We start from the raw sequence: 17,872 nt of genomic DNA, 5'->3' as shown, positions 1-17,872 counted from the left end.
CAAACTCTGCCAGATTGTTGACAGTTGTTGCTTGATATTAGTCATCTCCTCCAGCAGAGGGCACAAGGAATCAGCCAACAGTTTTGAGAGCTCAGTAGCCTCTTCCATTCGAGGACTACCCACTACTTTCAGTTTCAATAGCTTTTCTTTGGCTGTGGTCACACGCAATATTAGCCACGCAAGAGATACGGAAGACAGGCGGAGTTTCCGGGCGAGATCTCACCAGCACATCTGGGGAGCGTAGCGCTTCTGTGGCACAACCTAGGCTTCCTCCCGAAACCGCGCAGCAAAAAACTAGTACCTCGGAGGTACTAGTTTCCGGAAACTGCGGGGCAAGGGCGGGCGTCTGATCGCGTTTCCGGTGGCATCCGGCGCCCGCCCATGTCCCCTTGTGAAAAAGGTTTTTTTTTTTCCCAAGTCCCCGTGGTTGCGCACATGCACCCAACGGAGCATGCGCATTCGTAGTGAACACAAAAAAAGAAAACTAGTTCGCCGCGCCGCGCGCTTCTTCGTTGCGCGCAGGCATGTGTTGTGATCGACGCCTCTCCGTAACCACAGAAGCTCCACGGTACTTCCACAGAACCTCCACAGGAGGTATGATCGCTTTACTGCGTGTTAGTTTGCCCCGGGGCAAACAGCCACGCTTCCCCCCCCCAGTTTCCTGCCCTGTGCCATCTTTTCGGATTTGTTTACTTTTCAAAAAGTTGCTCAAGTCTCTGATATTCGCCCAAACGCTTATCTGCGCTCTGGTAAGTCTCTTAAAACAGATTCAAACGCTTATTTTTCTGCACCCCCCCTTGTCCGTGTTTTGTCTATGCGGCTTGGAGGAACTCCTCCCCCGCTCACTTTCCCATCACTCTTTATAGGGGGGGCAGCTTTCTTTTTATATCTTCATGCTCACTTCGACCCGACTCAGAGTTCATTGTTGGCCCATCCGGTCTTGCTCAGCATTGGTTTTTTCCCCGCCCGATCTCCAACACTTGTCCCGGTCAGCAGCACTCGTACCATATGGTCACTCAGCGGCAGGACCTTCGGGGCGGAAGAACGCCTCAATTCTTCGGCATTTCGCCATCGAAGAGATTGCCCCTCAAAAGCCCCCTGGCTAGGAGCCTTTTACCGAGGCTCCGGGGGTGTGTGTGTCGCAACCCGTTGCGCCCCCTCCTACATGCTGGTGTGCAGTTTGCATCCCCGGAACGTCCGGGAGATGCATCTGCCTGCGTGTCGCCATAAACTGGAAGTCAAGGCAGTACTTTTTTGACTGTGTTTTGGGAACTCAGAAGCTCATTATGTGCCATCAATAAGCCCTCCGGTAATGTAGAGTCAAGCTTCCCTGGAAGACAGGTTGCCCACATTCCTGGAGAGAGATCAAGATGGGTAGCCGTGTTAATCTATAGCAGTAGAATAGAGCAAGAGTCCAGTAGCACCTTAAAGACTAACAAAATTTGTGCCAGGGTAGGAGCTTTCCTGAGTCACTGCTCACTTCTTCAGACCGATTTGAAGAAGTGAGCAGTGACTCATGAAGTGCGTACCCTGCTACAAATGTTGTTAGTCCTTAAGGTGCAACTGGACTCTTACACGTTCCTGCAGAGATACAAAAATGTATTGGATGTATTCTAGGTCACATGCTCAGTTCGAAGAAAACAGTGAGAACCCAGAGGCTCGATATTTTCTCCGTACAAACTGGGCGTGTGCCCCAGAATACATTCCAGAATCTTTTGCACTGAGGTTCCATGGCAGACGTGAAGGGTTTTGTCAACAATGGAGCAGGTGTGGAAGGCGTTCCTTGAAATCAGAAGGTCTGAAAACTGCTTAGTCCAAGTCAGCAAGCTTTTTAACCGGTTAAAGCCGAGTAAGGGATTATCCGAATTTCTCTGTTTTTTAACATTTAAAATACTTAATAAACAGCTGCTCTTAACAATGTATGTTGTAATCCTTCGGATAGTGTTTAGGATTTTTGACACGTTTTCATTCTGTCACCACTTCCTAAATTATATTAACAGGTAACTCATCGCAGGTATATTAGAGCAAGAAGTCTGTGATAAAGGCATGACAGATTGATGAATTTTCCATTATGCAATAGAAACCTGATCCTATATCTTTTCTAACATTCTGGTTTGTTTTCTGCATCCGATGTTTAAAATTTCTGCTGTCTTTTTTTTTTTTAAGTGTCATATCCTATTATATTCATGCCAGGAAGGCAGTGCTGAGCTTGTTTGATCCCCCCCCCCCCGGAAAAGCTGTCAAGATATGTCATGTCTCAAGCACATTCTAAGGTGTTTTGAGACTGTAAGGAAGAAGCACGACATTAATGAGTAAAGTTAGTACTTGTTATTCAACATATACACTTAGTACTATTGTAGTTGTGATTTGAAGTCTCACATATGAGAAGGTTTTGCAGTATTTTAGGTCAGGGGTCCTCAGCCTGGTGCCCGTGGGTGCCGTGGCACACATTGAAACCTTTTGTGTGGCCCACCAAGTGTTTTTAGAAAATTGGTGAGGCCAGGTGGGGCTTTTGACCAGCAAGAATTCTGATTGGCCATCGGAGATTTGATTGGCTGTGTAAATTTTTTAAAAGTTTGCTTTGGTGGCAGCTGCTACTATAGCAGGAGGATCTTCACTGCGTGACTGAAGGTAAGCTGCAGCAGCCATTTTATGGATGGCTCCGCCTCCTGTGGCAGCCATTTTGTGGCTGCACCTACCATGCTGGGCAGAATTCCAAAAGTGCCCACAGGCTAAAAAAGGTTTTGGGCCCTTGTTTTAGGTGGATGGACTTCTACAAACATACGGCATCTATTCCTTTTCTGTAGCATGTAATGAAAGGAGTTCTGTTTGCACATAGACATGGATTGTGGCCAAAGTATACCATATTTGGCTGCATCAGTAAATACAATAATAAAGCTAAAGCTTTTGATCTGCAGTGTGCATCAGCACTTAAAACCAAATGCCATTTTTGCTTTTTAAAAGCATAAAGGGAAATGGAAAAATTGGTTTTGTAATTGTTCCAGATTGAATATACATTTCGTCTATTGTGGAAAGACATTCCTTTTTACTATATGGTTTCATTCTGTGTAACTTCAAAGTTAGGGATATTTACATGCCAAAATAAAGAGTATCCTAAGGGTAGAATCTTTGTTAATTTCCCATGTTATCAAACCTAGGAGTCAATAAGCTCATAATTTTAGGGTGCTGTTTTAGGAGCAAGAAAAGACGGTGCTTGGGAAGACTTGCTTTTTATAGGTAGAACTTATTGTGGGATTCAGTATTCAGCGGATAAAATACTGGGTGTAACAAAATAGTAAATGTGTCTACATTTTCCAGTGGAAATCACAGTTTTAAACAATGCCAGTTTCTTGTGACTACAGTAGTATTGTTAAGGTGAAAATATTCAAAGATCCAGTCTTACATAAAGTTCTAGGAGTGAAAAACATTCTAGGTGCATAACTTGTAGAAGAATCAGAAAGACTCAAAGTCATCATGTTTTTGTTGCCATCTTTGTTTGGCTCAAAAATTAAGATAAAGGAGGGTAACCTTGATAAGTCTGCAGGCGCTTTCAGAATTTTGAGAGACCATAGTGGTGCCTCCACAGAATGGCCAGTTGCAAAATGACGGGAGGTCTAGCCCAAGCGTTGTCCTATGATGACAGTAGCTGCTTCCAAATGGATACTCTACAGAAGAAAAGGTCATGCCTCTGGGTTATTCTGAAGCACCTCCATTGTTGAGGAAATGGCGGAAAGCTAGGACAGGAATTTTGCTTTGGTGAACAGGTGCTATTTGCTTTCATTTTCCAAAGGAAAGGATTTGTCCTGTGCACAGCTATGGGGTGGTTTCCAAGCCCAGAAACATGAGACAGTCTGTGGCCAAGCTGAAGGTGCACAGCTTTGGTGTGCTGGACTTAGATGAGCTCATCACTTTGTGGGATAGGCTGTGACCTGAAACACTTTGTTTTGTCCTGTTCCTACTCAAGATCTTTTGAATATTATCATGGCATTCAAGAAGCAAGTGGGCAGTAGGAAACATATCAGCATGAGCTATGGCACCCTTTAGGTGTCATTTGGGGGTTGCCAAATACGATAATTAATAATTTGCTGCTCTTTAATGTAACCCCCAAAATTAATAGTAAGACTGACTTTGAAGTTGGACCTGAGCTGCATATTGATGCTATACTACTTGATGTTATACTACTAAATAATATTCCTTTCTTATATGTCTTTTCTGTATGCTTTTTTGAAATGGGATTAGACTGAGTAGTAAAGGACAGCAGTGCTTTTAACTCATAAGAAAAAGTAAGACAATATAGAACGTATACACCATACCGAGCGTATACTTACACTTAGATCTCTTTAACTTTGGGGCAAGCAAAACTTTTCCCATAGCTTTAGATTAGCATTCCGCGTCACATTTTATTGATGACTTCTATGCTAACAAATGTTCCAGGATTTCTGCCTCAGTAAAAAGTGTGCTTTCCAGGACAGTGGTAAATTACATATGAAAATTGGTGTACAACTGTACAGGACAAATTATTTATCTGAAAGTGTCTGTTGTAATAGGATTTTTGTATATAAATGGAATTCAAGACACTTTGGGAACTGCTAGTGATGAGTACAGTCGCTGCTGACAACCTTCCCTAGTACAGTCTTAGGTCAGCATCATGATGCCTGTGGAATTCCACAGGGGAACTGCGCACCACAGAAGGCTCCCCTCTAATTGACCTTATTACTCACTTTATGATTATGTATTTGCTTTCAGGAGAAGCATAAGCTTGAGTTGGAAGACATGAGAAGAACTGGACATGAGGCTTTGGCTATTATTGTAGAAGAATTCAAGGTAAAGGTCTTCACAACAATCCTCCTTTTCTGATGTGTTTGTTTTGAGTTAAATCGTAAATCTGTTCTAAATGTTAGGTGACTTTCAGTGATCTTTAGAAAATGGGAGGGGAGACTATTTTTCTTCTTTACTTAACTATTATTATTGGCCTTCCACAATTTCCCATCCTTTATGAATACTGTAACAATGTAAGTTATAAAGGGTTTCTCATAGCATTTAATTATGACCGGAGAGCAATGTCATTTCATGCTGGATTATCGAAGAATTACTGAAGGAGAAATATACCTTGCCATCACAGATCCATAATAAGAAAAACCTAGTATCGGCATCAGTAAGTCAGACAAATCATCTGCATTTCTGAAATAATTAATGACTAAAAAAGCTAGTGGTGTTTTTGCTTTCAGCCATCTCTAAAGATTACATGAGAAAAACAACACTTTTAAGAAGTAGTAAGGTATACTATTTATTGACGTTAGGGACATGGATTAGCTGAATATGTGATTGTAGCTAGAATTAATTGACTGTTATAGCTATGTAGCTGCCTTTTATCCACTGGAATTTCCAAGGTGGCTGTCATCAATACATCAGATTCTCAACGTGGCTCCATCTGAGGATACTTAAATCCAGATATTGGGGCTTTGTCTAGACAAGACAGTTCTTTCCACAAGCGTGAAAAAAGCCCTGGGCTTGCAGAAAAACCTGAAATTTAAAAAACCTGGAGGGGTTTACCCTCCTTTTCAAATAAGAGAAGCAGTGCCTGTAGCTTTGAAAAACCAATGCCCTATCATGGAGTTGCCAGGCAAGCGCAACAGTATTGCCAGCCTTTCGGTCTTGGTTTCTGTCAGTAAAAGGCAGCAAGGTCCTTTCAGGGCTGTTTTGGCCTTTGAGGGAGGACTCATTGGAGCCAGGCCACCTGGTGATTTGCTACCATGCAAACTGCATGACCCACCCAGGTTCCAAAGCCTACTACTGTTCAACAGAAGCCACCCTAGAAGTGGTAAAGTGGTCAGAGTTTCAAACTAGGATCTAGGAGACCCAGGTTTGAATCTCCATTGTGCTATGGAAATTCATTGAGTGACCTTGGACCAAGTTACACTGGTCTCAGCCTAACATGGCTCACGGGAAAACAAAGTTTGAGTCCAGTGGCACCTTTAAGTCCAACAAAGTTTTATTCAGAGTGTAAGCTTTCACGTGCAAAGTACACTTCTTTATTCTTCAGACAAATTCTTCAGACTGAAGAAGTGTGCTTTGCACATGAAAACTTACACCTTGAATAAAACTCTGTTGGCCTTAAAGGCACCACTGGACTCAAACTTTGTTCTGCTGCTTCAGGCCAACATGGCAACCCACCTGAATGCCTCTCAGGGTTGTTGTAAAGGTAAAATGGAGGAGAAGAGAGTGATGTAAGCTGCTTTGGTTCCGCATCATGAAGAGAGTCAGGGTATAAATAAAGTAAATAAATTGTAAAGATGGCTCATAATGGGAGGGGCAGGCAAAAGGTTTGTGGGTGGGAAAGAGAGAAGGAAGCAGGAAAAGGGAAGAGCCTGTGACGGCTTCCAGGGATAGAAAAGAAATAGTGCAGAAGGGGGGGAAATGAGATGCCTCCTGCAAGTATTTGTAAGGTCTGTTATCCATGTTTCCATCCCCTTTAGACTTTGCTCTGAGGTGGCAACTCACCCATCTTCCAGTTCTCTTTTACACAATGGTAGTTGTTTGCATCCTCTTTCATCCCAATTGGACGGCCAGGAGTGACCTCCTCCTTCCTCTCTTCCACCCTGGGATGCAGGTCTCTTTCCTGTCTATAGCACAGAAGTATGTGGGAACGGGTGGCAGCTGAGTGATGAGTTTGAATGAATGGTAGTGTTCAGGCTGAGACCTTCCTTAACCCATTCAGTTTCTGTATCCCAGTCCTCCCAACGGCACTACCTCCAAATCAGAATCGTAGTATTTCTCTAATTCCCACATCCTGCCTTCTTGGAGAAGCTGTAGGAAAGAAACTAGACATTCCGCATCCTTTTGCGGTCTGCTGTGGACAGCTGCCTTCTCAGTGCCTAGGAGCTGTTAAGACCTTCTTTTTCCAGATAGGAAGAATGGGCAGATTTACAGTAGCCTCTGACAAGTGGGCATGGACAAACTGTTCTTTCCCCCCTCTTCATCAATAGAATGAACATATCTAATAAAAAGTATATACTTGTATCCCAGAAAGCTGCCAATAGATAGAGTGAGAAAAATTCAAGACAGCACACTTGGCTCAGCTTCCTAGAAATCTGAAATGTAAACCTTATTTTCAATTTCATTTAGTAGCCGAAAAGGAAAGAAATCCAATAGTTTTCTGAGCTATAAAAACTGCCATTCAAGGCTTAATACTTTAGCTCGTTAGACAAGTTATTCCGAGGAACTGTTTATGTGGGAAAGGCAACGGCCTGCCTTATTTTATTCACTTAAAATATTTCTGTCTTGCTTTTCTAACTAATAATGCTCAAACTAGCATGCAATATTTTAAAATATCGTTCAAAGTAGAATTGAATAATGGACGATAAATACGTTTAAAGGCAGATATTAAAAAATAGCAAAAAACAAAAACAAAACCCACAACAGTAACAAGCAGAATCAAACAAAATCCTGAGATAATGTGGTACCTGAATCTCACTACTGGACTTGGCAAGTGAATGTCTCTGAGTAGCTCATGGCAAATATGTGTCTGCACTGCAGAACAGACCCAGGCCCCTCCAATTTAAGTTCAGCAACCCCAGAGTCGAGAGGCCTGATGTAAGCAGGACTAGATGGGCTTATATGGGAGGAAGTGGGTTTTTTGGGTACTATAAGGACTTAATGTGTTGTTTAAGTTTAGCTGCTGTATTTTGAACCAGCTATCAGGGGTGTCGAACTCACTGGAAATGTGTTATTTAAAGTTTAAAAAATCTTTAATTCTGTTTGTCTGTGTCCTTTATAAAGTTTCTATCTCTGCTACCTGGAATTACCTTTTATGATACACATGACCCAGCTCAACAAGGTCTCATTTATGTCAGATCTGACCCTCATAACAAATGAGTTCGACACCCCTGAATATTCGAGGATAGTTCCACATAAAAACATTACAGTAATCAAAATGGGACATATCCAGAGCACGAACAACCGTGCTGAGGTCACTTCTGTGCAAGAAGGGTCAGAACTGATATACCACCAAAGTTGGAAGGACCCAGAAGCATTTATAGGCTGTGACTGAAAAGCACCCTGAGCTATCAGCCTACTCCTTAAGGTACAACTTCATCTGGCATAGGCTGATTTCATAAACCAAACCCACAGCAGTAGCAGTATCATTTTGAATTTTAGTTTGTTAGACTGGTCCGTTTCATTACTTATTCCCGATACCTGTTATGTTTGAATGTAAAGAAAAGGAGAAATAAAGCTGAGTATCATTAACCTGCTAATGAAGCCACATCTGGAATCCCAGACATCTTCTCTTAGCAATTTTATGTAGATGTTAGCCTGCATCAAGGAAGTGGGGAAAATAGAACCCTCTGGAATTTACTTTAAGTGCCTTGAGAACCCCATCTCAAATGAGAAAAACATAAGAACATAAGAGAAGCCAATGTTGGATCAGGCCAATGGCCCATCCAGTCCAACACTGTCACACAGTGGCCAAAAATACCAGGTGCCATCAGGAGGTCCAGCAGTGGGGCCAGGACACTAGAAGCCCTCCCACTGTTGCCACCCCCCAAGCACCAAGAATACAGAGCATCACTTGCCCCAGACTGAGAGTTCCTATCTATACCTTGTGGCTAATAGCCACTGATGGACCTCTGCTCCATATGTTTATCTAATTCTCTTGAAGCTGTCTATGCTTGTAGCCACCACCACCTCCTGTGGCAGTGAATTCCATGTGTTAATTACTCTTTGGGTGAATCCCCAGATAGCCTCTGGAAGCTGACTTTTATGTAGAAATAGAATCACCACAGGATGATTTATCCTTTATGGATGGACTAGAAGGATGTAATGGTTGATGGCATCTTAGGTTGCTGAGAGAATTAACAGGTCATCAGTCAGACTGGCCAAGATGGCCTTTTTTGGCACAGAGACCAAGTGCTAGATTGGAATGGGCTTGACAAACCAGACCAGACAGTTTATGTTTTGACAAAGATCTCAGCCAAATGTGGCTTTGCATTTTAAAGGAGGAAATCCCCCAAAGTAGATTTTCAAGGTTGTCAGCTTTTGATTAAGTTTTTGCAGTTGTGGGAATGTGGAACACTGCCTAAGACCAATTAAAATTGAAACACAATAAAGTGTGGATGTATAACCTGAGCCAAACTCTTTTGGGAGTTCCCAGTGGGAATGGATTTCTTGATTACATGAAAATCTTCTGCTTTCTGGCAGTTATATTGTATGGATCCTTAGTTGCTGCTAATAATTTTTCACTCTCATATTTATTTCTACAAATAAAAGCATACAACAACTTGGGGGGGGGGAAGCTCTGCTTTTATAATAAGAGAAAGTAAATTGAAAGCGCTGCCGTTCAAGTTCCTTCTCATGTTTACTTAATTTGGCTTAATTTCTGTCTTTTACGCTGTTGTGTTTTTAAACCTTTATCCTTGATAATTACCAGTAAAGAAAACTAAATATAGTTCTTGGAAAGATTTTGATTGGATAATACCACCTTTCAAGAGTATTTACTCCAAGGAATAGAAGGATTTGGCTTGTTTAGCTAGGCTTTTGTTCTGAAATTGTCATATTGCAGTAAATAAACATTGCAAGACTACTAGAGCTTTTTGCAAATGTGTATACCCAGTATATACGATATTATTGAATTAAAACTTTAAAGAGGCTTAAAATGGGAGCAGGGAGTGTTATTGGGCAATATTTGTTTGGATCATGCCCCATGGTTACTAATCATTTGAACGCTTCTGTCAGTCAGGTGGACTTTTTCCTTCCATAAAAACCCAAGCTCAAGAAATTCATCTCCAAGTTTTCCTGGAGATATCAGCTGAAATTATGAGGAATGTGGCATGTTTTGAAGCTTACAGTTATGGATTAAATTAGGGTGAGAAACTGTAGCAGTAGCTGTGGGAAACTTGATAGATGTGACAATTTCTGAAATAGGATAGGGCCCAGGAAATGCTGTGAAAGCTACGGAGTACCTGGATTAGACTCTGCCTGTGTTCCATGGCAGTCTATAAAATAATATAATAAATAAAATGGAATAATTCAATGCACTTTTCTGTAATAACCCTTGTATGTTGTATGACATGGTCATGTTAGATCATGGGTTGGAACGTCACCTTGCTTGTTTTATAGTCTTCTGTTGCCAGGATCTAGATTCTTCCTTCCTTGAAAGGATGGATGATGAAGGCCCCTTTATTAGAGGGTGGAACCAGTTTTGATAAAGCATACTCAAGACTTGTACAGAACAATAGCAGACTCCCCATCTTCCTTATTTGAGTTTTGCAAGTTGATGTTTTATAGGCCATGTGTTAAGGTGAAGTCCCATGTTCTTTGATCCCAGTCAGTCAGTCGTTGTAATTCACCTTGTGTCCCAGTGAGTAAGGTGGACTACAAATGAAAATAAATAAATTTAAAAATGGAATATTAAGAAAGCAGTTGAGTCTCTTGGGAGAGGGCATTCCAAAGGTGAGGCAACTCCACTGAAACAGTCCTGTCTCTGGTCCCCACTCACCTCACCTTTGAAGGAGATGTTTCTCGGACCTGCTTGCAGCTGGAGGATGGTTCTGGCTCAGTATGACCTAGATGTTGCTATATGAACTCTGATCTACCTACCTATTTTTCTTTCTTGCCCACTGGTGTTAGTTGCCTTCATGTGTGCGCGCAGGGAAGATGCTGGTAGAAAAGTGCCAGTTTGATTCCAGCAACATATGTGATACATACTTTTAGGTACTACTAGAGTGTCAGTGGGGAGCAGCCACTGGATGTAATGTTTGCAGATGTATTGCTTGAAGTTGAACTGGGCTCCTGATGTTTGTGCTCATAATCCAATTTAACATCAAAATACCATTATGTGGTGAACTCTCAGATCCTTCCATATATGTCATGATGTCAGCACTTCTCCTGAAAAAAGTGATCATTGTATGTGGTGCGAAACTTCATGTTGTGACCATGTTAAAACTAATGATGCTTGATCACCTCTTGATTTGTTGTGTAGTTTTGTTGCAAATTATCATCCATCTTTTATGCTTGAAAAACTGCTTTTGTTTGAACGTTTCCACATGTAAATGGCAAAAAGAAAGCTTTGCCCATATTTTTTCTTACATGTCCTTCCAGCAGCTGTCCACCGCCTCTCCCTGCACTTCCAGTAAGGAGCTCAGGGTTCTTCCTTCCCCAACTTTGCAATAGTTTCTGACCCAGTTGAAATCCATGATGCTGACAATGTGTGACTGGCTCAAAGTTACCCTGCAAACTTCATAGCAATGTCAGATTTGAACCCAGATCCTAGTCCTAACACTCTGTCCACTGTACTGCTGTCTCTTCCTCCTATCCCTACTCCTGCATGTAGATTGGATATTGAAATCTCTTGTTTCCCACCACACCATCATTTTTTGGGTGATGTGTGATTTGGTAAACCAGGATTCCAAGCTACAGTATAATCCTGGATTTGTAGATAAAAGAACAAACAACAAAGTTTGAATTCATGTTTTGGATGTTATCATGACAAGCTGTGGAGCCAGGAAGTCTTTAATTTCTGTGCTGCACATTTGGTTAAGGAGTGTTTGAGCCCCAGGATATCCAAGACTTGAGTCCATGGTATGTTATGTGTGAATGCAGTCCTGGTGCATCTGAGACTTGGGCATGTTAGGACTTTCTTCTCTGAGCTGCAGCATCTCCCCTCTTTGCTTCTGAAAGTTTTCTCAGTGTTTAAAAATGGTCCAATTGAAAAAAAAAAGCCTTGGCTCAATTAGGATTTTTTGTTTTTGTAGTTATGTGTTCTGTAATAATAATGTACCACCCCAGGGGAAGAGGACTTGTTTGGGAGAAATAAATCCAAAGCTCTTTGGGGTAGGGTTGTCAGGTCCTATCTGGCTGCCAGTACTCCCAATTGTTCTTTGAGGTCTTCTTCTGTGTGCACAAGAGCATGTACCACGATGACGTCACCTGGAAGTGACGTCATCATATTTGTGTTGTTGGGGGTGATGCCCTAGGTTTTGGGCAAAACTCTATGGGTTTTTTGGCCTCAAAACCATAGAGTTTTGCCCAAAACCTAGAGCATCACCCCTGCCTTCAGAAACATGATGATATCACTCCTGGCACTGGGAGGGGGCCTCTTGGGGTGGGGCTTCCCCCTCCGGCCAGCTGGGCCACAGTGGATTAGGGGCCCCAAAATTGGGGGATCCCCTGGCCCCACCAGGGGAATGGCAACCTTACTTTGGGGTATACTGATCCAGTTGTTTGTATCCTGGTCTATACCTTTATTTAATGTATCTAAACATAACAACAAACTTTAGAATGAGCATGATGTAGTGATTAAGTGTGGTGGTCTCTAATCTGGAGAACCAGGTTTGTGTCCTCACTCCTCCTCTACATGAAATTGAAAGGGTATTGAAAACAGATCAGCCAATATCATAATGCCCCTATATAAATCAATGGTGCTACCTCATTTGGAATACTGTGTGCAGTTCTAGTCACCATACCTTAAAAAAGGATATTATAGCTTTGGAAAAAGTGCAGAAAAGGGCAACTCGAATGATAAAAGGGTTGGAACACTTTCCCTATGAGGAAAGGTTAAAGCGCTTAGGGCTCTTTAGCTTGGAGAAACGACGACTGAGGGGTGACATGATTGAGGTTTATAAGATTATGCATGGGATAGAGCAGGTAGAGAAAGAGGTACTTTTCTCCCTTTCTCACAATACAAGAACTCGTGGGCACTCCATGAAATTGCTGAGCAGTCGGGTTAGAACGGATAAAAGGAAGTACTTCTTCACTCAAAGAATGATTAACACATGGAATTCACTGCCACAGGAAGTGGTGGCAGCTACAAGTATGGATGGCTTCAAAAGGGAATTAGATAAGCCCCAAGGTATAGATAGGGACTTTGGGGCAAGTGATGCTCTGTCTTCTTGGTGCTTGGGGGGTCAACAGTGGGAGGGCTTCTAATGTCCTGGCCCCACTGGTGAACCACCTGATGGCACCTGGTATTTTTGGCCACTGTGTGACAGAGTGTTGGACTGGATGGGCCTTTGGCCTGATCCAACATTGTTCTTAAGCCTGCTGGGTGACCTTGGGCCAGTTCCAGTTCTCTCAGAAGTCTCTCAGCCCAACCTACCTCACAAGGTGCCTGTTGTGGGGAGGAGAAGGGAAGGTGATTGTAAGCCATTTGGAGATTCCTTAAGGTAGAGGAAAATGGGGTATAAGAACCAACCCTTCTCCTCCTCCTCCTCTTCTGATTTCACATAAGGCTTTCGTTTTCATCATTAATAATGTCTGAGAAGAATTTTCCAAAGGAAATACTGGCTGGGCTAATGTTTAAAAGTTCAAAGTAGTTACTTTGCAAAACTTTAGTAGCATGTCTAAATAAAAGTGAAAGATGTCCAGAAAAATAAAATGAACATCTTGTTTTTATTTACTCCACTTACAGCCTGTTTCACTAAAAATTCCAACATAGTCCAAGTAGGAAATACACAGGTTTTTTCGTATATGAATTTTTTAAAAAAGATGCACAATTCTATGTCTGCTGGTCCATGGGGTCACAAAGAGTCGACACAAAAACTTTGAGATTATCTTCTTTGCAAGGGAATCCAGGGGAAGGCCCTTAGCTCCATGGTAGAGCAGATGCAGTAGCTGACTGCAGTTGTATTTCTGCCAGGCACAAGAAGAAGAGTTGGGTTTTATGCCCCACTTTTCTTCACCCTAAGGAGTCTCAGAAGGGCTTACAATCGCCTTCCCTTTCCACCTTCCCTCCTCTCCCTCGTAGGCTTGCCCAGAGAAGTTCCAGGCGAGCCAGCCCACCTTTCCCTCCCCTTCCTTGCCAGCTTCCCCCCTCCCCCCATGCTTTCAGTGGCTCACCCGGAGATTGTCCAGGTGAGCCAGCTGACCTTCCCTCCTCTCATTCACTGGCTTGCCCGGAGCAGGAGGTGAGCCAGCCCACCTCCCCTTCCTCACCAGAGTTGCTTTGGGTGAGCCAGCCAAGCCTTCCTCCTCTCCCTCCTTGGCTTGCCCAAAGCTGCTCCAGGAGGATCCTCCGAGGCCTCCCCCAACCACTTTCTCTGCCCTCCCCCCGCTTTGAGTGGTTTGCCTGGTGTGGCTTCAGGCTCTGGCGGGCCAGGCCTGGTGGTGGCTCCCAGGCTCTGCTGCCAGTGCAGCAGCAGCCTCCACCCCGGGGACTTTCTAAAGTAAATGCATTGGTAAAATAATGGAAAGTGTTTGTATCCCTGTCTCTCTGCATCGCACACGGATAAATTGTGGTGCCCCTGGATTCTCTGTGTACCAGGATTTACACTAGTACCAGGGCTTTTTATCTGGGAGAATGCGCCAAAACGGAGTTCTGGAACCTCTTCAACCAAATTCGTCTATAAGTTTATGAATTTTGATTATACAGATTGAAAACTTCATTCCCTTCTTGAAATTGGAAAGTCTACGCCCTTGCATCACATGGTATTTTATGCGCCAGCACCGTGAACTGACCATACTGTGAGGATGGCAGCCAAGGTCACCATTTGAAATGCCAATGTCCTATTTAGGGATTTAGCTTTATCTTAATTTTGGTTTGCTATTGGATGTGAATATTTCTGACACTTAATAAGCTGTAATGTGTTTGATAATAACATATTAAAGAATTCAGTGTTAAAGAGTTTAACTTGGCATACTGATATGAATGCTAGTCCTGTTGTGACTACTGGAGAGTACTTCTGTCTAAATATATTTCCTTTTACTACAAAAAGTATTTTCTAATTTCACCCCCCACACACACACATACTTCTCAGATAGAAAAATTAAATCCATGTGCTAAGGTTGCATGCAGTGGTGCATCTCACTGTTAAGCAGTGCATATATCTGGAAAACCGGATGTGTTTATGGGGAAAATGTCAGTCTGCATGCTTTATTCATTTTGTTTTGAATCATTAGTCAGCTGAATTCCTTTTAAAGGGTATGGAAGTTCTAGGTGGCATACAGCTAACAGAACAAAGCCATTAAAACAGATGCATTAATAAAAACAGGCCAATGCCAGTGTACAAACATACCTGCCCACTCTGGTCATCTTCAGAGGTCCAGCTTTGGATGTCCTTGCCATCTCAGGTTAGATGGGTTGCAAGCCAAGAAAGGGCTCTTCTTGGTTATGGTGCTGAAACTGGGGGGGGGGTGTTTGGTGGGTTTTTCTGCATTTTTGTGCAAGTGTGTGTATCTGTGCCCATACCTGGAAGAAGAACATGATATTGGATTTATACCCCGCCCTTCACTACCCAAAGGAGTCTCAGAGCAGCTTACAAATTCCTTTCCCTTCCCCTCCCCACAACAGGCACCCTGTGAGGTAGGTGGGGCTGAGAGAACTCTGACAGAAACTGCTCTTTTTCACGAACATCTGTGCCAGAACTATGGCTTGCCCAAGGTCATCCAGCAGGTGCATGTGGAGTAGTGGGGAATCAAACCCGGTTCTCCCAGTTTAGAGTCAGCACACTTAACCACTACACTAAACTGAGTCATGGCAACCTCTGGCGATTCCTACTGGGGCATGGAGGATGTTCAGAGAAGCATCTTGATAGCTTGCCTCTGCCTCCCAGCCCTGGTATTCTTTGGAGGTCTCTCATTCAAATATTTGCCAGGGTTGGCCTTGCTTAGCTTCCAAGATCTGGCGAGATTGGGCTTGCCTGGGTTATCCAGGTCAGGACTGTGCCGAAACTTTAGAACTCCTTCCCCTGGGAGATTTGTCTATCTTCCTTTACTGTTGTCTTCCACCAGTGGGTTATGACTTCTTTGTTTTCTTGAGTGTTCCCCTACTGACTACTTTTGACCCTCTTTCCTGCTGGTGGTGTTATGTGTATTTGTGTCTTATTGAATTGATTAAATATTTTATACATAGTTATATTTTAAACATTATTTTAATGTCTTGATGTTTTAATATTGAAATGTTCTAACATTTCGATGTTTACTGCCTTGGGTGAAAAGGCAGCATAGTAGTGTTTTAAATAAATAGATAAGAGGGTATAAATATATACTGGGCAGCCTAGAAGGAAACAGAAAAAATTATCTTCCAGCCAGAAGCAGACCGTAAACATTTAAAAGATAAGTCCCTTAGCTGTATGATCTTTGACGTGGTCTCTGTGCTTCACACCCATGGGATCTAGTGCGCATGCGCTGGATCGATCGGTGCTGTAGCAAGCTCTTTTAACGGATTTTCGTGTCCAGTCCCTCGGGCATGTGCAGGAACCCCACTGCGCATGCCCAGAGGGGTGGGCATGGACACCCCGCCAGTTCCTTTCTTACCGCTGCGTTGAGTAGACGTATTTTTCGTCGGTCAGATCGGTTCGCTTTCGGCTTTCGCCTCACAGCTCTTACGAATTAATTCCTTATTTTAATTTTCCTCTCTTTTCTCTTTTTATTTGTTTGTTCTTCAAAAAAACTTAAAAAAACATTTATTTTCTGCTGAGGGGGAGTCTACGATTACCTCAGGCCTTTGGGCTATCCCCCCCCAAACGTCCCCTCTTCTTCGCTTTCTTTTATGGAGAAGAAGTGGGGCTTTTTCAATAGGTGCAAGGGTTGCGGCAGCAAACTTGCTCCTCCTGACCGTCATACCCTCTGCATTTTTTGTCTCGGAGAGTCTCACCGGCCAGAGTCTTGTCATCACTGCGCTCGTTTTTCTAATCAAACGCAGAAAAACCGAGCTGTGCGCCTTAAAGTAGTGCTGCTTGAATCGGCCCTTACTCCTACCTCAGCGATGGAGGAGAGACCATCAACATCGACAGCTCCGGCATCGAGATCTGCCTCCGATGCCGGCCGCCCAACACTGAAGCTCCCGGCATCGACAGTGCAATCTTCCGCTTCCACGCCAATCAAAAAGAAGGCCAGGGCAAGTAAGGATCGCAAGTCCACGAAGAAGGGCACCTCAAAGTCCCTTAAGGCGGCGAAGAAGGGGAAGGAAGCGGTGCCTGCACTGGGTGATGCCCCTACAGTGCCTCCCGCTCCAACGGCAGTATCGATATCGGAGGCCCAAGTCCCTCCACCATACCGACCATCCAACTATTGGATTCCCCCATCCAACAAGTGGAGCGTCTGTACTCCGACATCGAGACGGTAGAGCTCATAAGTCACCAGATGGGTGCTGAGCCTTCTCCCTCTCCTTCTACTTCGTCGGCATCGATGATATCGGAGGCTCCCGATGTTGAAACACATCGGTACCGACACACTTCTTGCAGTACGCAATGTCATCCTCCGTGTCTCCATGTCCAATCTGTCGATATCGACGACCAAGACTACAGGGACGGTTCTCACAGACAGACAATTGCTTTGTCTCCCAGACGTCCACGGTCCAAAAGTCGATCCCCCCAAGTCTTCCTGCCCCCTCCACCACCGATATCTTGGGATCAACAACAGTTGAGGTACCTGTACGGGGCTTACCCAACATCCATGCTGTGGTTGACTCCGGCGGGCTATTCTGATTGGGATCGCTATTCATCCCACTCTGTTCATAGATCGAGGTTGCCCCACAAGTCGAGACCTTCGGCCTCTCTGTCTCATCCTCCTGCAGACGATCCTTCCCACCATAGTCTGGAACCAAGTCGTCCTCCCAACCCTTAGGTCACTCCAAACCCTGTCGTTCCACCAAAACCTATAGCTTGTCAAGAGGACACTTCGGTCCAAATACCACACCAAGACTCCTCTGACTCCATGGAAGAAGACTCGGATATGGAAGCATCTGAGGCTCATACCTCTCCCGACTATAACTCTCCCAACCAGGATGTCGCTGAGGACCTACCCATATCCCAATCCGACAACTTTACGTCATACACAGATTAGTCAAAAGAATGGCCCACTCTTTAGGCCTCTCTGTCATCCAGCCACATCCGCAGGCAACAGATGCTGTTTTTTATATAGTCCAGCTGGATACATC

The 17,872-nt window shown here is 43.6% G+C and overlaps 1 protein-coding gene across 1 annotated transcript in view; it reads left to right on the top strand.

Moving 5' to 3' along the window:
* CCDC91 (coiled-coil domain containing 91) overlaps positions 1 to 17,360 on the top strand; it is a gene marked incomplete at its 3' end in the record, with an annotated part of 78,713 nt that extends 61,353 nt beyond the window's left edge. Inside the window, exons 7-10 of the mRNA XM_015414255.1 lie at positions 4,747 to 4,825; positions 15,594 to 15,598; positions 16,911 to 16,915; positions 17,282 to 17,360. Of these exons, the coding sequence (XP_015269741.1) occupies positions 4,747 to 4,825; positions 15,594 to 15,598; positions 16,911 to 16,915; positions 17,282 to 17,360 (168 nt within the window). The remainder of the gene's footprint in view (positions 1 to 4,746; positions 4,826 to 15,593; positions 15,599 to 16,910; positions 16,916 to 17,281) is intronic.
* Positions 17,361 to 17,872: the final 512 nt, after the last annotated feature.

The sequence above is a fragment of the Gekko japonicus genome, unplaced genomic scaffold (genome assembly GCF_001447785.1).
Source record: "Gekko japonicus isolate JY-2015 unplaced genomic scaffold, Gekko_japonicus_V1.1 scaffold1333, whole genome shotgun sequence".
Lineage (NCBI taxonomy): Eukaryota > Metazoa > Chordata > Lepidosauria > Squamata > Gekkonidae > Gekko > Gekko japonicus.
The sequence above is the reverse complement of the archived record's forward strand: the minus strand, read 5'-3'. Positions and strand labels throughout refer to the sequence as shown.